The 21,791-nt window shown below is 49.5% G+C and overlaps 7 protein-coding genes across 7 annotated transcripts; 3 read left to right on the top strand and 4 right to left on the bottom strand.

Moving 5' to 3' along the window:
* Positions 1-219: 219 nt before the first annotated feature.
* RPT6 (26S proteasome regulatory subunit 8) lies at positions 220-1,495 on the top strand (the record flags this gene model as incomplete). Its single annotated transcript, XM_058503958.1, has 3 exons — positions 220-334; positions 385-504; positions 561-1,495. 3 exons carry the CDS (start codon positions 220-222, stop codon positions 1,493-1,495), a joined length of 1,170 nt encoding a protein of 389 aa, XP_058360671.1.
* Positions 1,496-1,942: 447 nt separating this feature from the next.
* On the bottom strand, positions 1,943-4,617 carry ONS95_010368 (uncharacterized protein; the record flags this gene model as incomplete). Its single annotated transcript, XM_058503957.1, has 3 exons — positions 1,943-3,713; positions 3,769-4,323; positions 4,373-4,617. 3 exons carry the CDS (start codon positions 4,615-4,617, stop codon positions 1,943-1,945), a joined length of 2,571 nt encoding a protein of 856 aa, XP_058360670.1.
* A 1,647-nt stretch (positions 4,618-6,264) lies between these two features.
* ONS95_010367 (uncharacterized protein) lies at positions 6,265-8,358 on the top strand. Its single transcript, XM_058503956.1, has 3 exons — positions 6,265-6,534; positions 6,582-7,198; positions 7,255-8,358. The coding sequence occupies exons 1-3, from the start codon at positions 6,411-6,413 to the stop codon at positions 8,308-8,310; spliced, it is 1,797 nt and encodes a 598-aa protein (XP_058360669.1). The 5' UTR covers positions 6,265-6,410; the 3' UTR covers positions 8,311-8,358.
* Positions 8,359-12,187, bottom strand: ONS95_010366 (uncharacterized protein). The gene is made up of 4 exons (XM_058503955.1): positions 11,471-12,187; positions 10,371-10,961; positions 9,945-10,207; positions 8,359-9,812 (listed from the first exon to the last, which is right to left on the bottom strand). The coding sequence occupies exons 1-4, from the start codon at positions 11,557-11,559 to the stop codon at positions 8,836-8,838; spliced, it is 1,920 nt and encodes a 639-aa protein (XP_058360668.1). The 5' UTR covers positions 11,560-12,187; the 3' UTR covers positions 8,359-8,835.
* A 2,456-nt stretch (positions 12,188-14,643) lies between these two features.
* ONS95_010365 (uncharacterized protein) lies at positions 14,644-16,644 on the top strand (the record flags this gene model as incomplete). Its single annotated transcript, XM_058503954.1, has 6 exons — positions 14,644-14,966; positions 15,020-15,118; positions 15,167-15,234; positions 15,284-15,636; positions 15,719-15,788; positions 15,836-16,644. 6 exons carry the CDS (start codon positions 14,644-14,646, stop codon positions 16,642-16,644), a joined length of 1,722 nt encoding a protein of 573 aa, XP_058360667.1.
* A 381-nt stretch (positions 16,645-17,025) lies between these two features.
* On the bottom strand, positions 17,026-19,438 carry ONS95_010364 (uncharacterized protein). The gene has a single exon (XM_058503953.1). The coding sequence runs from the start codon at positions 18,930-18,932 to the stop codon at positions 17,826-17,828; it is 1,107 nt and encodes a 368-aa protein (XP_058360666.1). The 5' UTR covers positions 18,933-19,438; the 3' UTR covers positions 17,026-17,825.
* ONS95_010363 (uncharacterized protein) lies at positions 19,086-20,671 on the bottom strand (the record flags this gene model as incomplete). Its single annotated transcript, XM_058503952.1, has 1 exon — positions 19,086-20,671. The coding sequence occupies exon 1, from the start codon at positions 19,974-19,976 to the stop codon at positions 19,086-19,088; it is 891 nt and encodes a 296-aa protein (XP_058360665.1). The 5' UTR covers positions 19,977-20,671.
* Positions 20,672-21,791: the final 1,120 nt, after the last annotated feature.

Raw genomic sequence — 21,791 nt, 5'->3', positions numbered from 1 at the left:
CTAATTTGAGCCGAACCTTGCGGCCTCAGCCTTCCCGCGACGCGGTCGATGGTGCCTGTCCTGGCCTGGCCTGCCTGCGCTGGAGCTCGGTATGAAAGTTAGGGTCGCAGAGGCAAGAACATCAACAAGCAACCCTGAGCTTCATCTTCAACCTACCACACCCGTTGTCCATCTGCATACTACCGTTATCTCCAGTATCAGAGCACCATATCTGCCACCATGGCGCTCGATACCTATTTCCACAATAAGATCGAGGGGATGAAGCTGGAGATCATTCAGGGTCAAGCGGTATTACGGAGATTGGAAGCTCAGAGAAATGACTACAATTCAAGAGGTATATTCTTTCATAATCACCGCGGTACTTCTGGAGCTGATTCTCAATAGTACGACTCCTGCGAGAGGAGCTTGGATTATTACAGCAGCCTGGATCATACGTCGGTGAGGTCGTGAAGGTTATGGGAACGAAGAAGGTATTGGTCAAGGTGCACCCAGAAGGCAAATATGGTATGGCTGTCAAAACGGGCGAGGGTACGAGTGTATTCAAGCTAACAGTTACTCAGTTGTCGATATATCCGATAATGTCGACATTACCAAGCTCACCGTCGGAAAGCGGGTTACACTGCTCTCTGATTCGTACAAACTCGAAAAGATGCTTCCCTCATCCGTCGATCCCCTGGTATCCCTCATGATGGTAGAGAAGGTTCCCGACAGTACATACGATATGATTGGAGGTCTAGATCAACAAATTAAGGAGATCAAGGAGGTTATCGAGCTGGGTCTAAAGCATCCCGAACTTTTCGAATCCCTTGGTATTGCGCAACCCAAGGGCGTCCTTCTGTACGGTCCACCCGGAACTGGAAAGACCCTGTTAGCAAGAGCTGTGGCGCATCATACCGACTGCAAGTTCATCAGAGTGTCAGGTTCAGAGTTGGTCCAGAAATACATCGGAGAAGGCTCAAGGATGGTCCGAGAGCTGTTCGTTATGGCCAGAGAGCATGCCCCATCTATCATCTTCATGGATGAAATCGATTCTATCGGATCATCTCGGGTGGAAGGTTCATCCGGTGGCGACTCGGAGGTTCAGCGTACGATGTTGGAACTCCTGAATCAACTGGATGGTTTTGAGCCAACGAAGAACATCAAGGTCATCATGGCTACGAATCGACTGGACATTCTGGACCCTGCACTTCTCCGACCCGGACGTATTGACCGAAAGATCGAGTTCCCACCGCCAACTGTCGAGGCCAGAGCAGATATTCTCCGAATTCATAGCCGAAGCATGAACTTGACCCGTGGTATCAACTTGACCAAGATTGCGGAGAAGATGAATGGGTGTTCAGGGGCAGAACTAAAGGGTGTGTGCACGGAAGCAGGCATGTATGCTTTAAGAGAGAGGCGTGTCCATGTTACACAGGAAGACTTCGATCTTGCCACAGCAAAGGTCTTGAACAAGCACGATGACACAGCCATTAGTCTAGGCAAGCTCTGGAAGTGAACGACAGGGTTTTTCATCAGGCAAACATGTAAAAATAATTGATACCTTAACTGCTTTTACTGCTTCTGTGAAAGAGTTGAAGTATTTCTATGTTGATCAATCTGGGGTGACGCTCCGCTGGCCCTCCGGGGGCCACTGCCGTGGAGGCCGAGCTGCGGCAAATGCAACGATGTTTGGAGAATCAGACACTGTCTGACAAAAGGAATGCATCGCCTATGCTTTGTAATTGCTAGTGCCCATGAATGATGCATATGTGGATACGTACACACTATAATGCTAAAGCAAGCCAGCTAAGAACGTACATATGATTTTGCAACGTAGGAATGAAAACAGCTAGATATGAAAGAGGTCCGCCAGTTCCGTAACAATAGTCACCACCCATCTTCGAAGCACCATCTTTTCTCATCGACTCTTGATAATACTTCAAATCTCAGCGATGAGCCGCCCTCACTCATCCTCCTCATCATCATTCTGCTCCAAGTACCATCCCTTAGGTCTGTTCTTCTTACCGACCTTCTGTCTCCTGTCACTACGTGAGTCTCGGACGTGCTCCTTCAGCTGCGCCGTGGTGAGCTTGTGACTCTTGGACTTGAGATGCTTTTTCAGAGCTCTCTTGGAAGTGAACTTTGTTGTGAACTTGCAGTCCGCAACGAGGGGACAGTCTTGCTCTGGAATAGGGTCGCTGTGTGCCTTCTCTCGATGATTCCTCAGTGCAAGCTTCGTATCGTAGAGGACGTCGGGCTGATCTGGGCACTGTTCACAAGCAATTGGTCGATAATCGTGGACGTCGTGAACATGAGCCTTCATAGTCTCCTCGTTTTTGAAACTTTTACCGCAGTTCTTACGTGGACATGGGACTGGTCTCTCTCGTGCCTGTCCATTGCAATTGACTTCGTGTTCTTCGACGTTATGTTCCGAGATGCTGCTATATCCGCAGCCATGCGGGCACGGGTACATCCAAGGTGTGGCTACATCTCGGCTGTTGCCACAAAGCGTGTACTTCTTCAGATCCTCTGGGTCATTTCGGTTGAATCTGGAGCTGGATAGCGTTGACTGATAGAGATTGATCTGCGAGAAGAAACGAACAAAATCGTCGCCGCTGAATTGTTCGATGTGAGCAAGCTGCACGCCTTGCAATGGAGCCAAGAATGTTGATACAGAGGCAGTAGCTGAAGCAGATTGGAACTCCAGTGCAAGGGTATCTTGTAGCACAAGGTCGATCTCGTCAGCCGTGTCATCTCCGACGCTGTCGGAGATCTTTGAATCATCGTCGCTGCTGTTCTCTCCCCGGTCGAGAAAGACAGCATCTGTGAGACTTTCCAAACTCGTATGGGGAGCGATGTCAAGCGTTCGAAGTCCAACCTCGATCGAACTATCAATGTCGACATCGTCGGTGTCATTAGTCGAAGAGGACGCAACTGTCGGAGCCAGTGTTGATTTCTTCTTTGCATGGGAGCCTTTGGTTCCGCCAACATTGGCTTCAGACGCTGTCTGAAGTCGCAGAGGGTTGTCCTTGGCAACGTCACGCCACTTCTGCTCCCTCTCCTTCTTCATCCGCGCTCCAGCCGTCTTGCGTTGCATGCGGTCGTTGAGATCCATGCCATTCTCCGTCATATACTCAGATATCTCTCTGGTACTGAACTTTCGAAGCCATTCCTTGGATGGGCCCTCGTCCGCAAACGCAGGAGCCATTCGATCAGCACGCTCGGCCTCGGATCGCTGGTTATACGAGGACACCTCAAGCGGTCCGACATAGTCTCTGGTTGTGCCCATATTGTAGGACGTGTTGCTATGATTTGCAAGCATAGCGACGCCGACAGTTGGTGCTCCAACCAATGCCTTCTTGGCGTAGGCATGATCCCGTAGTGCACCTCGGCGCAGAGCCCTGGTGTCGATACGGTCCTCCAACATACCGGTGAGATGGGCGATCTCTTTCAGAGAGTGGCGAACTTGCTCTTGTCCGGCTGGCTTGTCCAGAACAAGAAATGGTGAAAATCCCTTACTGAACTGTGAGAAAACCGGGGCGTCAGGCTGAGTCCATTGAATAGTACCATCAGCGCGTGCAGCAGCACCTCTCAAAACACCGTCCAAGGTTGGAGAGTAGACGTAGCCCAAGCGTAGTGCAAGAATGAGGAGGAGCTTGACACAGCAGACGGTGCTGTGCGAAGTGTTGGACAGAGGGTCACAGTAGATTGGCTGGTCTGCGTTCCGAACATCCCTGCCATGCAAAGTCAGTAGGGTTCATGGCACTCTTGAAGGGTCATTTTGCTTACTTGAAGCCCTTGGTAAATCTCAGCATGAAGGTTCCTCTCAAGTCAATAACCCTCGGCATGCCTCGATCAGAAGATTCATCCAGCTTCAGGGTGATGTCCTTCCAGCACAAGCACTCGAAACCTTCATAGAGCTGGGTGCGGGTAATGTCGCCAGATCTTGAACTCAAGGCGCTCTGTGTGACAATGCTTGCGATCTTGGACAGGACTATATCCCATGAGTAGGTACCCTCAGCCATCACACGCTTGAACCAGCCTTGACCCATCCTCAAGAGCGTCATGAAAGAGAGCCACTGCTTTCTGTACCAAGTTCCGCGGACGAGCTTTCCTTTAGTAACGAGCTGTTGCAGATGGACCTCAATGCGGGTGAGGTGATGCTTGGTATAGGACTCGAGGAGGTTCTCGTGACGAAACATAAGAAGCTTGATGAGCCGCGACAGCAGAGCTCGGACGACGGAGAGGGAGATTGAGGGCTTTCCAGCAATAGTAGACTTGGAGTTCCGAATCATGGTATCAATATATTGGAAGATTCGTTCTCCTGACGGACACTCCTTGACTCTGATTGAAGTTAGTTGAGAAACGCTCGACGAGGGCGGGCAGTACTTACGGATGTCCAATCGTTTGACAGTACGCGTCCCAAGAGATGAGAACGGCGTCGTGAAGTGATCGAGTACCAGGGGCGCCGTGTGCAAACTTCAGAGTTCTCGAGGCTTTCTTTGACTCCCGACGATCAATAAGCTGGTTGCGAAGGATAGCCTCGGCGATGCCGTGGCCTGTCTTACGCTTCTTCGCAGGCTGATCATCGCCCGACACCTCGAAATCGGATGAATTAAAGACGGCAGCGTCGCCCATAGTAGCAACTGAGGTCAGACAGCGTCTGACAGTAGACCTCGAGGGGTTGATGAGGAAGAGTTGATCGACGCAGAAGATAGGAGGGGACAAATTTACAAGAAACGAGAGTGAGGTTGATGGTTGTGAAGAAGAAGAGAAGAGAGGAAGATGAAGTGGGAAGAGATGAATCAAATACTTTTAGGAAGGTACTGCCAGCTCCTTCCAAAAGTGCATCTCCGCTGGCTTCCCGAAACAGAAAGAGTAAGTGCGTTCGCGAGGCAGGTAGGTCGGTAGTATGTAACTTCCCTCCAAAGCCCATACAAATCGATTTGACGCAACGACTCGACTCCTTTCAAGTCCACTTGCTTCACTCACTTCTTGAGCTCATCGACAGTCAATGGTCTGCCACGATTCGGATAATAGAGATCTCTCATACTTCAGGCAATAATTGCCAAGCTGCTCCAAATACATTTTGTGATGCAAAAAGTCAGACCTTGTCTGACTGGTTGCATCCAAAAGGTACAGAGTACCTGTACCGAGTATCTAGGTGTTGAAGATTGAAGCACGATGTTTGCGCGCTTCTGATGACCGCCTTATAAACCACCTCGGGTAGGCACTGTTCGCATACATAAAATACAACCTTAAAAGTTTAATCTTAGCGACGCTTTATTTAGTTGCTAAGGACTTCCTCGCGATGCTTAGTAACGCCCCGTCAGGGTGACGGCCTCCACGGCAGTGGCCCCCGGAGGGCCAGCGGAGCGTCATAGAAGGGCGGCGCGCACAGGGTTCAGTCGCCTTCGGCTCCTTCCTCGCGACGCTTCGCGTAAGATACAGCGCTTGTCGGTCGCCTTCGGCTCCCTCCTCGCGTAGTTTGCCGAAGAAAACCGTGGATGTAAGGACGACAAAGAAGTGTCTCTTGGCAAATTGTGGAAGTAGAGCGCCTGGAGAGAAGGATTGAGATAATACGAATTGTACAACATTGCGAGCAAAATATCAGATCCTGGTGAATGAATTGAATGTTGACCTCGAGACGAGGCTTGGCGAGGCTTGGCATCAAATATGATGCACGGCAAGTTTGCCGACAGCAGTGAAAACGTCCATCATGGGGGCTTTGAGAAGCCGCAAATCGATGAGACTTTAATGCACAATGCTTTGCAAAGTCTTCTGCCAATTTTGAAACATTCAGAGCTGTTTTAAGATCTACACCATGACTTCCCCAAGTGTTACTTAGACCCTGCTTATTCAGGGATGCGCCCCAGTTATGGTGGCGGACAGATTGGAGCTTGGAGAAGGTGGGGGCAAAGGAAAAGGGTCCACCGGTGACGTGCAAGCTCGAGGATCGGAGCTCCTAACAAAAACACTGTTGAGCTCGAGAAACTTTCTGCATTCTTCATCTCAACAAGCTGGATTAATGTCATAGAAGCCCCCAATAATCATCATCACAAGCAGGCAATTTTAACACGATTTTCTGTGTTCCTGTCGTCAGTAATCTGGCTCTTTTCATTGGATCGCATCTAGGTCCGTCAACCCCTCCTTCTCCTCTTCCCGTCTGGTCTGTACCCCGCGCTCATACCATGCTCAACAAATTGGAGGCATGGTTCAGCACGGATTTGGCAGGCAACCAACCCAATTGAAGAGCAGAGAAGCTCTAGCTGACACGGACAGCAATAGCCAGTATTAATCGATAGTCAGCTTCCGACGTAATCCAAGATGGCCCAGATCCCATTCCGTCAAAACTTCAGGAAGCCCTCGAGGCAGGCCTCGATGGAGTAAGCATTTCATTACATTACATTACATTGTACCTACCTTCGACAATGCTAAACAAAATTAGTCCTCACAACGATCTGAACCCTCACATTGACCACTACATCGGCATTGATGTAGGGACTGGCAGTGCCAGGGCTTGTATCATTGATGCTTCTGGTGACATTAAAGCTTGTACGTAGCCTATTTTCCAGAGCTTTCCCAGGCTGACTTCTCTGAAGTGGCAACAGAGAACATTGGGCTCTGGCAGCCAGAGACCGGATACTATGAGCAGTCTACAACAGATATTTGGCGATGTATTTGTACCTGTGTCCAGCGGGCACTGAGCCAGCACAACATTGACCCTACAACCATCCGCGGAATCGGCTTTGATGCCACTTGCTCTCTGGCAGTGTTTTCCAACGACACCGACGAACCTATGCCAGTCACTGGTCCCAACTTCGCTAACGATGGTAATGATCGCAACGTCATTCTCTGGCTGGACCACAGACCCGTCGAGGAGGCAGCCAAGATCAATGCCACAGGACACAATCTCCTTCGTTATGTAGGAGGTAAAATGAGTATTGAAATGGAGATACCGAAGGTTCTTTGGCTTAAAAACCATATGCCGCCCGAGATGTTTGATCGTTGCAAGTTCTACGATTTGGCAGATGCGTTGACACATTTGGCCACTGGTAATGAGATCAGGAGCTTCTGCAGCACTGTGTGCAAGCAAGGCTATGTGCCTGTCGGGGTGGACGGTAGTGTAAAGGGGTGGCAAGAGGACTTCTACGAGACAATTGGATTGGGCGATCTGGCTAAAGACAACTTCAAGCGCATGGGTGGAGTTGATGGGGTGGTGAGCCTTTTCATATTCCTTGTTTCCACTACCGAGTAACACACTAACTTCGACAGAATGGAAAATATATGAGTGCTGGAGAACTCGTCGGAACGCTTAGCGAGAAGGCTGGTCACGAGCTTGGTCTCCCAGCTGGAATTGCTGTTGGCAGTGGCGTCATTGACGCATATGCTGGTTGGGTTGGAACAGTCGGGGCCAAAGTCAATCTTGGCTCTGACCAGCTTGATACCGACGTCCCTAAGAACGATATTTCACAAGCATTCAGTCGTCTTGCGGCTGTAGCTGGGACCTCAACTTGTCATCTGGCTATGTCTAAGGACCCCGTCTTCGTCGAAGGTGTCTGGGGACCCTACAGAGATGTCCTCCTACCTGGTTTCTGGATGGCCGAGGGAGGTCAATCAGCTACTGGTGAACTCCTTCGCCACGTTCTTGAAACTCACCCGGCATACAATGAGACCATGTCAATGGCCGAGTCCTTCAATACCAGCATCTATGACTACCTGAACTCTCACCTGGAAGAAATGCAAGAGAAGATATCTGCTCCATCAGTCTCCTACCTGGGCCGCCACTTCTTCTTCTATGGCGACCTCTGGGGCAATCGCTCTCCAATCGCAGACCCAAACATGACCGGCTCCGTCATCGGCCTCACCAACGACCGCAGCATGGACGGCCTCGCCCTCTACTACTACGCCACCATGGAATTCATCGCCATGCAGACCCGCCAGATCGTCGAGACCATGAACGAGTCCGGACACACCCTCACCAGCATCTTCATGTCTGGATCCCAATGCCAAAACAAGATCCTCATGGAGCTCATGGCTACAACCTGCAGTATGCCAGTCCTCATCCCACGATACGTCCACGCTGCTGTCGTTCACGGCGCGGCTATGCTTGGTGCAAAGGCAGCGAGCGCCGATAAGGAGGGCAATACCGAGGCGCTGTGGAGTATCATGGATCGTATGAGCAAGCCTGGAAAGGTCGTTAAGCCGGGCAAGAATGCGAATGAGAAGAAGCTGCTCGATGCTAAGTACAAGGTTTTCTTGGAGCAGTGCAAGACTCAGCAAGTTTACAGAGCGAGCGTTGATGAGGCTGTGGAGGGCTGGACTGCATAGTTCTTCGGAGCGACGTTTGAGGTGCACATGGGAATGTAAAAACTTAGACTACATAGAATTTTGGAATTCAGGTACTTCGCAATTGTACAGGACATTCATTTTTTTGAAGTCACCATGGAGTGAGGAAAAATTTAGTCCTTTTACCACCATCTCAGCACGCTTATCGTCAAATTTTGGCAGGGAAGCGTCTCTGTGAGTGATACAGTGTCATATCAGGTAACACTCAACAGTCACTGCGCAGCAATGAGAGCTGGACATCGTATCCCATCCTTCTATGAAGGAATCTTTATGCCCAAGTACCTGCCACATTGCACTTCGCAGCAATGCCTAAGAATCCGCCTCCAACCCTTTCCCTGAGCGAGAGGCGACACCGCACCACAACAGGTTCACCGTGGCCAAAGCTCCAATCACCCAACGTCAATGCCAACCCGTTGACTTGCTTGTAGCATTACGTTGCCATTTGTATCATGACCGCAGTCGCTATATTTACCCTTCCTGAGCCATACCGGAGTTCTTCTAAGCTGTTCAATTGCTTTGCGCAGTCGGGTCTTTCTCAGAGTCTTTGATACCAAGGCGAGCATCTGAATCAAAGCACCAGACGAAATACCCCTTGGGACTAAACAAGACGACAAAACGGTCATCCCCCTTCAAAATCCGTGGCGGAATAACTTCCTCGGAACGGTGCCGTGAATCAAAGTCATTCTCGACCTCATTACGTGCCGCGCGAGTAAAATCTTGGCTTACGACCCAGTGGAAAGCTGTCTTTCGCTGTTGAAACTGGGCAGATAACTCTGCCCGATGTACAACAGTCTGGCCCTCCTGTTCTTCTTTGTACCAGGATATTTCGCTGGCCTGTTTGTTGGGGCTAGGGACGTGGTGTACAGCGGTGACGAGGAGATCTGTCTCTCCTAAAAGCAAGCTTATCAGCACTGACTGATCAGAAACCCATGTAGAGTGTCTCCCTTTTCCCGGAGGACTCTCCGCTGCTATGTCTGAGCGGTAGACTGGGCTTAAGGTCATATTTCGCCAGATCAGGGATTCCGTCCTCGGTTCATTCCAGCCTGGATCTATGTTATGCCATGGCCGGTAGTAGTTGTGACACTGGAATTGCTTTGTTTCCATGTCAAATGAGAGAAGGGCGCTTTCACTTTCGAGCAAATTACCTTTAGATCCGGTCTGTTCGCGCTCGATTTCAACAAGTGTGTCATGGACAAACAAATTGTCTTCGTCCACGTGCAAATTGGCAGATAATTGACCATCTCGTTTGGGAACAAGCTCTTGAAACCCAGCGAATTCTGAAATCCCAATGGAAGTATCCTGTAAGGCGCTGATTTGAGGTTCTAGGCCATGTAGGTTGCAAATGACAGTACGCTGATATGCCGTATGCCTGGATTTGGGTTTGAAGTCTTCGTACTCGTAGAAATCAAATTGTGATACTTGAGTGCCCGAGTCCGGAAAGCGACTGGAACGTTTATAGGTATAGGAATAAATGAAAAAAATATCTAGTACAAATCCATGAAATATTAGCTGCAGGCATAAAAGACCAAGTTTGCCCCATCGGCGGCGCACACCACACTTGTTCTGCCATTCCTTATAATGAAGGAGATGATATCTTGGAAGTGGAAGGAATTTACCTCGCCTGTAAGGATGGAATACCACAATTGATCCTAGGAGGTTCATCCTATTCAGGTTCGTAGTCCATGGCAGGGTCACTATTGACAATGGATTTTTAGGTCTCCCGATTTCCCAGATGTATACCTCCCCATGACGAAGTACAATCCCTACACGGTTGTGACGAGCAGTAATCTTTGCAATAGCGTTCGGCAATTGTTGTATCTGTGGTTCATTTTGAGATGTAGAAAAAGGTAATTCCAGCTGCCATGCGTAGATCGTTCGCCTATGTGATTCGTGGAAGTTAGCAGAATCCCCTGACATGTTTCGTAAATCCGTCTTGGTTGGAGCAATAGTGCCAGTCTCTACCTCCGAAATTTAGGAAATCGAGGCCGACGTAATCAAGTATTGATAGCTGACGATGATGGTGGAATGAATCAAAACCTTACTGATTTCCCGACACTGCCACAATGCACTCGTCTGAGAGCAGCCATTGATTAAATAATTCTCGCTGCGGAAGTGCAAATCGATCTGTGAACTCGCCGCAGATGTTTTTCACTACCAGCATTTGGTCGAGACTCAAGTAAGATATCCTTCCATTACAGTACTGCGGCGAACCCCACTGCTCTGTTGCCGGCGTTTCCGTGTAGTAGTACACTGAAGTAGATGCATATTGACCGCGGACTCGTCGCAACCTTTGCTTAACGATATTATCAAGCCAGATCTTGAGATTCTTAGCAGCGATCAATTTCCTGTCATCATCCTCCAGCCCACTAAGTTCTTCTGTGTAGAGTTCGTGCTTTTCGGTGAAGTGCCGCTTAACGATCTCCGCAGAAGTTTGCACGCTCGAGAACTTTCTACTCCAGTTAAGCCGCACAAGTCGCAGGTTCATGGAATCCTCAAGGCTGATATAGTCTAGAATCTTGTGGTGTAATTCTGCAGGTATTTTCTCTGGCAATCCTTGTGTGCTCATGGCATTAAGCCGAAGTCGAATGTCGACGGTCTCTGAATGTGTCAATTGTGAGATAAGGGCACCTAGTCTAGAGCCCGGTCAGTCCCATCAGACAGACATAGTTGCATGATGAGATGGAACAGAAAGTCACAGGAGGATTGCATGTGCTATTGGAAATGGTGACAGAATTTGCTGTGCTGAGGTAGAAGACACCCATATATAGTAAACAGCACCCGGGGCTACAGCCTTTTGTATCCGCAACATGTAATTCTCGACGAGAGGAAATCAAGTGGCGCGTGACCAAAGAATCGAAGATGAAGGGCAGGTAAACAAAACAATACAATGTTTCGGGGTCCTACAATGACCCAAACGAGTGTTAAATTCAACAGCAACACAACACAAAAGGCACCTGACTGATATTGCCGTCCCTTCGATCGAGTGATCACTATCGGTACTTGCCGCTGGGCAATATACCTTCATGTAACAGACAGGAAAGTATGGTCTTCACAGCTTGCGTTGAGTCCTCGTATTTCCTTGTCAGTGAAGCTACAAAACCACCAGGAAAATCCAAACACATAAAGAGAACGGTTGGCCTACGCTAACTTCCGATTGCCTTCTTGTAAAGTCCCATCAGGATTCTTCAGAGAAGCGAGAGCATCGACGAGCACCTGTGCCGCCGCCATCATGGATAGAACTGTTTGTAGCACGCAAACGCAACTCGGGTCAACAATAGGCACGGACCTAACATCCAAACATCGGTCGTCTCTCGGAGATTTCTTCGTCTGTTCGTTCTTGGTCCGGGACGGCCGTTTAATCAGTCAACAGTCCAGAGACCTGGTAAATCGGGTAAGGTATTTATTGACCGTCATCGGCTGTGCGATGAAGCAAGCGGAGATGTGTCGACGCGCTTACATTCCATCATTTAGGGAAATATGTGAGAAGGTGGCTAGAACCTGGAAGGGTTTCGAGAACAAGCTTGGACGGTTTCAAGTGCGGTAGCTAGGGTACGGTACGAGTAGGTGACGAAAAGTCAGATCTGGCGAGTCTTCGAGACGAGATTGATGCAGGAGCAATGCACGCACTGCGGTTTGGGGTCCCGGTCCTTTTGCATATCTGTATGAGGAAGGAAGGAAGGAAGGAAGGAAGAAGATGTACGTTCTATTGGTTTGGTGTGAGTTTGAGTGGTTGTCAGTGACATACATACGCAGTACATTACATGCACGCAAGGAGGAAGAGGAAGAGGAAGATGGAAGTGGACGTGGACGTCGGGAGTCTTGAGAGGTGCAGCTGGGTGGAGGCGACGACGGCACAGCACAGTGTGGCGGCCAGGATTACAGTACAGTACAGTACAGTAAAATGCACCTTTGCAAGAAAACTTAGCGAGGCTGGCGGCGAGGCTGAGAAATCCTTCGCTTCGGCTTTGGTATCCTCAATCACTTCTACTACTACAGTAATCTAATTTCAAACTTGAATGGATATCTTCATCACAAAGTTAATCCCTTTAAACCCAGACGAGTTTAAGGTTGCAGTAAATCACATCATTCTTCAAGCTACAGTAGAGTAGAAGCTTATGCACTTCCCAAGTACAGTAGTACATACAGTAAGGCTGCCGGCCGGACCTTGCCCATCTCGTCTTTTGACTTTTCCTCAGTCATGGGAAGCTTGAGATGCTGCACGCGCCTTGAGATTATTATCGATTTCGGAGCTTTGTTCCAGATATTCTGGTCCAAAGACGTCATATCAGCCTTGATCGTATTGAAGGTTCAGCTCATGCATGCAGGGCCGAGTGGCGGCAAGGCTGGGTCTTCAATCAAGTGGACGTCCAAAGCATTTCGGAACATATTATCGCCACCTAAACACGAACAATATCATTAGTCGTACGATAGTTCTGTTTGGAAGAGTACTCGAGTAGGGTGCCTGTTTCTCCTATCACCTCAAAGAGCCTCTATCCAACAGCAGGTCTATCGAACGCGGCCAGCAGATTTCACCCCATGGCGGACCCTGCCTGCACACAAGGCTGCAGATCCCCCAACGCCTTGAACCTGTCCACTGGAATTCATTTATGGATGATACCCAGGTGGCACATCCATAGCAGCCGTCGTATATGATTGAGCTCGCCTCGCCTCTTGTCAGGCCTATCGGCACGGATCGCGCGTCTCGTTGGCTTTTCAGCAGCTGAAACTTTCCCCCACCATCTGCGCCATCCAATAGCTTCGAGAATGAAGGAAGGCCATGAACTCTGCTGCTGCTGAACGGCAAGCTGGCGCTGGAAATCGGCCCCTGTAATCCTACTCCACTTCCATTCTCGTCCCGGTCCTGGGGAGCAGACGACCAACCGAGCCGAGGGGTCCAAGGGGCTTGAGGCCAAGCCAGTCGATAGATTGGAGGAGGAAAGACAACAAGAGCCACTCGAGCTTTGCCTGCAGGTCGATTGCAGATATGTATTGCTCTCGATGCCTCGTGTAGAGCCATTTCAGGCGAACCAGGATTCGTGCTCCGAGCATCGCGGGCTGTTCCTGGAGATTTATTGCTTCCTCAGAGCCATAGATCATCAGCTTGTCATGCCATCCCCTATTTTGGGGACTCTGCAAATAATGAATCCTGCAGGACGTCTGGCAGAGGACGTGTGATTTGGTGTTTCACATGCAACCGGAACACTGTACTTTAGGGCGTTGTAGGGGTCAGATATCCCCTCCACACCTCCGAGGACAGCAACGCTCAGGCAGGGCTCGGTCCTCTCATATCCTCTTCTCGAAGTTTATCCGCATTACAGTATTTGTTCTTCTGCGTCTGCCAAAGAACACTTTGCAACGACCCGGAGTGGGGATCACAGCCATCTTGTGGCAGAAAGCAGTACTCTAGAAGAACACTGGACAACTGGATCGGAAACACTCTCTCCGTAAACTGACCTAGTCTCGTGGTGCCTGTAGGTTGCATACAGTACCTACCTCCTCCTTGAGAAAAGACAAAGAAGTGAGAGGCAGCGTAGTGAGGGTCCTGTTCCCTGCATACCCTTTGCGGTTCTGTTGTCGCTGTCCTCCACGAACATATCCTATGGGAGACTTGGGGCCAGGTTTTGATCCATTATCACCTGCAGGTCGGGCCACTGCATGGGCAGCAAGTAGTAAACAGTTGATCGAATGTACTTGAGGCGTTCGCCACGTACAAATCATCATATCATATCATACCTACCTATCTATCTTGTCGTACTCCGTCCAGTACCTATATCTCGACATCTGCCCCTTTTCAGCAAAGGGATCTTAGTCCGGGCCATACTTGAGTCCAAGCTCCCACTTTCGTTCCGGGTAGGTTGAGCCTGGAACGCACACTTAACCCACCGCGCCCACTTCCCTAGCCTAGTCCAACCCGATTCACAACCAGCTTCCATCATCTCTTACCTCACCCTCACCCTCGCCCTCCAGTCGCTCAACAACCTCGTTACTGACGACTACCTCCGTGCAAGAAAATCTAATGTTGAAGTCGCAATCGCAGTCCCAATCGCAATCGCAATCCCATTCGCAATCACCTCGCTTCAACGCATCCGTCGCATCGTGCGAGGCTGAGTGTCGCGGGCACCTGCATTGAAAGCTTCCACGCAGACAAAGAAAGCCTCCCTCTCATCATCATACCTAGAGCGCCATTAACCGTCCTCCGAACTGGATGCGATGAGGTGCGTTCTCTCCCCCGATTAAATCTTTGGGGCCTTTGCAATACTGCCAGCTATGCCATTTTGCGCTGAAGCTAACCATCCATTCTAGGTGACGACAAGTATGGCACAAGAGCGAGCGCAACGAAGTCCATTCATGAGCGAGACAGATCAACAAAGTAGAACTGTACCAATTCTCCAGCAACCCCCGACTCTAGTCACTTCTGCCCCATCTCTAATGGACATGGAGGTGACACCGACGAGTACCACAGCCATGAATCCCCCCCCAGCTCGAACAAGTCCAGATGATATGGAGACAAACGGAGGCTTACACGACCAAGGAATGGGAGATCAGCCGCAGAGTGGCAGTCTTGGGCCTCCCAATGCTGCAGCGGCTGCCCAGCAACCCAAAGTGGTTCAAACTGCATTCATTCACAAGCTTTATAAGTCCGTATGCCCTCGGAGCTGTATACAGTGGGCCCGTATTAATGATTTCATAGTATGTTGGAGGATCAATCGATCCAACATCTTATAAGCTGGTCCAACAGCGCCGAATCGTTCGTTATGTCACCATCTAACGACTTCTCAAAAGTTCTTTCGTAAGTTCTTATCATATAGTTCCAGAATGCTGGCTCATATCCTATTAGACAGTATTTCAAGCACACGAATATCTCGTCATTTGTCCGACAGCTAAACATGTATGGCTTTCACAAAGGTTCGTTGATAATTTTATTCTATGCGAACGACTGCTGATAAATTCACAGTCAGTGACGTATTTCATACGGGCAGTCCAGATAGCCCGCTCTGGGAATTCAAGCACGGTGGAAATAGCTTCAAACGTGGGGACCTCGTGGGACTACGAGAGATCAAGCGGCGAGCGTCGAGACATGCATTAGTCCACAGAGACTCGTACTCTGCTCCAAAACCTCAGCTTTCTCAACCAGGAACACCAGCAGAGCCGATACACGCTATGCAAGAATCTGCCGACACAAGACTGACGAACGTTGAACATACATTATACGAGATGCATGCGAGGCTGCAAAGAAGCGAGGATAATTCGCAATTCATGCACGTCAGAAATCAGGTGGTTATGGAAGCTTTATCGCGGTCACTCCAGGTATGTCCACCAGTGGATCCCAACATGCTACTACGCCACAAAGACTATCTTGGCCCTTCTAGAATGTGGCTAATTTCCCCAGATAAACCATGACATGTCAAGAGCGATACTCTCATTGACGCCGAATCCGGATTCTCCTCTTTATCGAGATGGTCAGCACAGTCAGATCCCTTTTCTCTCGCTTACTAATGTCAAATAGTCGTCAACATGCAGGGAGAGATACAACGACAGATTGAAGTCATTCGATCGTTGGATGAGCCACCAGAGCCTCCATTTTCGGGAAGTCGGCCCTACTTCTCCAACCTCTCACTTGACCCCCCTTCGCCTCGCCAGGTACCGCAAGACGATCCACGTCGAGCACCTATGATGGGCAGCGTACCTCCTCCACGCCAGAACTTCTACCGCCCACCAGTTCCATCCCATCTCTCCATTACTCCTCGCAGATATGGCTCAATTGGGGCAGCCACCACCTCTCAATCTTCACCAAGCTCCTTGCGATCCCAAGTTCCACCACCACCTCCACCTCCCCATCCTCTTGCAACGGTTGCATCTCCACCAACAAACCTTCCTCGCAGACACACTTCGGCAGACATTCGAAACGTACAAGGGTGGCAAGCCAATCAATCTCCCTTTGCCTCTGGTCAATCTTCCGCTCTGTGGCCGTCATCCCCTAAGAGGGGCCCTACACAGCTTTCAGAAGAGCAACATATCCGAGATAGTTTCAGCTCTTACTCGCTTACGACGGCCTCCTCCCAAGGCCGGACCGAGGGCTCTCGCCCCGCTACGCCACCTTATTCGAATGGTAACACCTCCGATCATCTGAATAGCTGGTCATGGGGAAGTGGACGAGACAAAGGCCCAACGAGTCTTTTCAGCAATAATTCCGGCCCGCCTACCAGGAGAGGTAGCATGGCCCATATTCTCAACCCGGCCGAGACAGCCGAGCGGGAAGAAGAGCACGAAGAGGAGCTGAGAGACGAAGACCGGAAGCGGAAACGAGTACAATAAATGACTTTTGAATTATCAAAAATGGTCCATTTCATGTCGGATTCAACGATTTACGCTTTTCTCTGTCCATCGACACCATCATGATCACTAGGGCATGGCATGACAGGACGGAGGCACTAATCATTTTCTTGTACATCGATCATAACAACATGGGGTTTACGAAGGCAGCATAGGTACACTTGTTCTTGCATAAGGGAGGAAAGGCTTCATCCATCTATCCACCCATAGACCAACTTCTCACTTCCTTGGACAGGACGGGGTAACTTGGCATGGTAATGAGATGAAACGAAGTGGGAGCGTCTGACTGCCGTCGTATTAATGGAAATGGCAACGGCAGCGACCACGCTGTGGTTCAAACATGTATTATGAGAGACTGGGGGCTGATAGGCCTCAACAACGATTAGGTTTCATGCATGCTTGGGGTTATAAGGGCATCGAGAGTATTGGAATATTCTATCGATCTATCTCTCTGGACCGGGTTGGACTGGTTCTGCACTGGGTCGGATTGGATTGGATAAAATGAGATGGGATGAAATAGGATTGGTTTGACGGGATAACGTATTCCAAAAAAAAATGATTGCATGCATTATGTATGATGAGGTTCATCCCCTGGCTCTAGCATCATGAAGAATGTCAATCTATCGTTCTGTCTGTGGCCTGCCGCCTCTGATCTTGGCTTGTTTTTTGACAGTCTGATCGGCAGGGACCTACAGCCTCCACAGCGAATATCGACGAAAACAGGGGGGCTAAACAGGGGGGTAGAGACAGCTCTGAGGTGAGAGTCGAAACTCTCGCCTTTAGATACTGCTTTGTTTTCCTGAGAGGTTTTCAGGGTCTACGGCGTTCCTATCACTCTTTATTAAAGAAACAGATACATCAGATAGTATATTTTCAATCGTTATAGATACACAAAGAGGAAATAGTCACGAATCAGTGCTAAGTTGCGAGCAAAAGGAATAATAAGAAACAGATCTGAAAATGTTCGATCTTGACTGTGGAGGCTGTATTGGCAATAGTGAGGTTTATGAGCGGCTGAGTAGCGTCAATCCACCAGTGGGTGCCGCCATATTACTCTATTATCGAAAAAGAAATATTGAGCGCTAAATCTCGTCATTATGGCATCAATTTCGCGTGTCTGTCCAGCGTTTCAAAAGCAAAAGAAAGCATACAAAAGAATATTTTCAACCCCTCTCCAACCCCGCCAATGCTTCATCAACCCCGCTCTTCAACTCCACAACAACGGCCCAAACCGCCTTCGCCCTCTCTTCCCTCGCCGCCACATCCCCAAACACAGCTCTTAGCCGATCCTCATGCCAGCGCACCTTTTCCATCTTCAGCTGACTCCTCAGGCCCATCAGATCCTTTATCTGGCTCTCTCGCGGCCCGGACGCATAGAATGCGAGTCTGTCAGGTGAGAGTGGTGACTTTAGTGGATGGGGTTCGAGGTATGGAGTCAGGTTGAAGGCGTGGCAGAAGAAGATGTGCGTTGCCCAGGCTGGGGAGGTGGAAGGTGTTGGAGTGGACGAGGATGAGGCGGTGCTTGAGAGGACAGGGTAGGGTACGGTGATAGGACGAGCGATAGCTGTGGAGCTGGAGGGTGCGTTTGGAGGCCGAGAGAGGATCGATTCCCAGCGTTTGTTGTACTCTTCGAGCTGAAGTTTAGCCTTCCTTTTCACAGCTTTCTCCTCATGTATGCCATGGTTCTCTTCGAAGCTGACTGGTGAGTCGTGCTGATCGGTATGGAAGTTGTGATGCCAATGGCATTGGGATTCATTACCTTCGAAACGTCGGAACTGTTCATCTTCCTCCTCCAAAGAGAGGTGATCCATATCCAGTCCTACATCTATGCCATCGAGATGTCCCATCTCGTTCCGGATCGCCTCAAGACGCTCTAACAATAACCGTCTATAAGTCTTCAAACGATCGAGCTCGTCCATGACCATGATATTGAAGTCAAACTTGGCATCCCAATACTGCATTCTTGTGGCCTCCAGGAAGCGTATCAACGGGCCTTGGAGCTCCTCAAGCACCGAGAGCTCACGCATAATCTGTCCATGTTCTGCATTAAGATCATTGAGATGCTGCTTGTTCACTCCAACTCGAGCCAATAAGTCAGGGAAGGTAGTGGTAGTTCGCTTCCATCCTACAGCAAAGTAATGACAATCGCTCCGGGCCGTAGGAAAGTCGTTACCCGATGTGAAGTTCGATCCTGACCAAGGAGAGTATCTCAACGACATCTCAACGAGTGAAGTAAGCAAAGACATCATTCGTGTGTTGTTGAAAGACATAGATTCGTTCTGTTCCAGATTCGTCAATTGCGTCGTGGCGGGGAAAAGGGTCCGAGCTGGTGCTGTCCGTGTTCGAAACTCAAAATTGAGTCCCTCGTCATGGAAGTTGGGCAAGAAATTTGATATCCCGACGAACTTCTTTTCGACTTCATGCTAGGGGACCAGCAGCGGATGGGCGGCAGCTCGGATTCTGGCATCAAATGTCTCTGTGAGAAAAGGAGGTGCATTAAAGGAGTACTCGATCTGTCGGGCACAGTCGATGTCTGCTTCGTTAATCTTGGACTCCTGTGCCTGGCCCCTGCTTTGTTGCTGCTGATGATATTCACATTTGAAATCATATAATCCTTCGTCTGGGGATAGATCTTGTCTTGTCGAAGTCTGATTTGGCTTTGTTGACTCAGGGCTGACGTCTCGCTTCGAGCCCCTATTTGGCTCAAAGACCCCTGTCGATGCCCCTGACCAACGTGGAGACGATGTCAATCCACCGTAATGTGATGTATCGACTTCAGCATTTTGTAGCAATATGTCAAATTCTTCCGCTGTGGTACCATTCACACTACACATCTCCACTGCCTTCTCTTTGCCCTTGCCCTTCTCTCTGACCTTGCTGTTATTTGTGCTCGCCAGCGGATCCCTCCTTCGCCCCTCATCGTTTTCGCGATTCGTTTTACCACCCCACATGGCTTCTACCTCTACCATAGCTCCTGCCTTCCTATTCTCCCTCTTCACAAATGGAAGTCGGTTTCCGCCACTAGGATACGGGTAGCTACTCCCTTGCTTCAACTTCTTCCCATCAGTGTTGTATCTTGGTCTTGGACTCGGGAACCAACGACGACCTTCTTTGGTGCGGTTCTGGTGGCGTTGCTTGTGTGCAGTAGAATTGTACGTGTTGGGAACTTCGGTTACGGGTGAATATGAAGTAGTAGAGGTTGATGAGGAAGAAGCGAAGAAATGCTGTTCTGGTAGCTGCTTAACAGCGGCTGACGACGACGACGACGACACGGTCCTTGGCGTTAGTCTCTGGGTGGTATTTGAGGACGACATGTTAAATTTTCTTATAATTTAGGCCACCTTTCAAGTATTCGTAGCCGCGGGTCTGGTATAAAGTTACGAAGGAGGGAGGAACGATGAACGCGAGGGGTTTCTTGCCAACCTTGAAAATCCGCTCATCATGCCAACGCAGCTGCAAAGCAGGCGTCCAGATTTGTGTTTCACACAACAGCCTCTCTTTTGCCTAAAGTAAACAAACACGTCAGTTGATGCCTTTAGCTACTATCAATCCGCATAGAGAGCGGCAACCTGCATGATCAAAGGACCGAGAGAGCTGCTTGCTAAGCCTCGTGCTCTCGTTGTCAATACGAGACTCTTGGCGCTCTCGGTGAGGACGGTGGATGAGTGGGGTTTCGTGTGACAGCATGGGGAAAAAAATCTAGTCGGATGGAACACGGGAGCGGGAGTGTGTCGTGAGATGGAATACACGCAGCGGGTAGACAAACATGTGGTGCACTGGACGAGAACTGGGCACAAAGTTGAATAAATCAGGCATGCCGGCGAGCCGTTTTAGTCATGGAGACACGAAAAGTGTTGCGAAGTCCTGTTTCCAATGCTATTTGCAGCGCAACGAGGTCATCACGTTTTGAGATGTGAAGATTCCTGCTACCGTTCTGTACCACGATTGCTGGATTGTATCAAATATCCAGACCGTTTTAGCTCATCCAATGGGCAGCTTTCAGTACCACTTCCAACAGTTGATTAGGAATACTCAAGAACGGACAATGGCCCGCCTTCACACTCCAAGTCATAGGCTCAGCACCCAGCTGTCCTGCCATCTGCTGCTGTATCGATAATGGCAATGCATTATCTTCGGTGCAAAATATATATGCACAGGATATACCCTTACTCCATGGTTCAAACGTGGATGGGGTTGCGAAGACACTTGTTGAAGAGTGTGACATATGCTCCATAGCGATGGCTGCTTGGTGGGCGGACATGTCTTTGAAAGCTATATTTTGCATCATAGACGCTATGGCTGTAGTTTTGTCTCCCTAAATTGGGTCGTTATTTGAGTGATTCTCACATGTAGTACCAGATTACTCCAAAACTGCCTAAGATCTGCTTACCTGCACATTCATCCACGGCAAAGGCTTTCCCCCAAGCATATCCAGCAGACTGTTCCCTCTCGGAATCATGAAAGCACTCATATAAACCACTAACTTTACACCCCCCCTCTTTCCATTCTGCTCTCGCTCGGCAGTACTAAATCCTTCAACCGCACAGCTCCCTACAACGCCACCGTATGAATGACATATCAACAAAATCTCCTTGTCATCTTCAAGTCATTTGCCAAGCACTGCCCGGGTAGCTGCTACATCGTCGGTGAGTCCTGGGAGAGGAGACCTCGTCCCACCAACAGATGGATAAGAGACAACTTCTGTAGCGTAGCCGGCCTTCTGTAGTTGAGCCGCAAAGCTTGAGAAGCCAGTAGCGAGTTGCCATGCACCAGGTGCAATGATGATGGTACACACGGGTAAGGACATGATCCGGATTTATGTTGGTTGGGCTTGGCAAGCCTCGGCTAATAAAGGGGGGGGGTAAATGAATGTGAAAGGTTGCCTTCTGCTTAATATGCTGCAGAACTCTTGAGGAATATGTTGAGAATGCGTCTCGTCGTCTGATGAAGATTTTACGTACCCCACAATTGAAGCCCTTGACAGAGGAGATGAAACTATCTTAAGGTTTAAGATGTGGGTTCGAGGTGGATCACAGTGGGTGTTGACTGGAAGCGACGTTTCGGCAGCTGTATCGGGTCATGGATAGAGTCTTCGATATGGCACCGTATCGAGAGCATATGTAAAAGAC

This window comes from Cadophora gregata (genome assembly GCF_030347475.1).
Source record: "Cadophora gregata isolate MNR1 chromosome Unknown scaffold_4, whole genome shotgun sequence".
Classification (NCBI taxonomy): Eukaryota; Fungi; Ascomycota; class Leotiomycetes; order Helotiales; family Ploettnerulaceae; genus Cadophora; species Cadophora gregata.
Note: the sequence above shows the minus strand (reverse complement) of the source record. Positions and strands in the feature narration are given on the sequence as shown.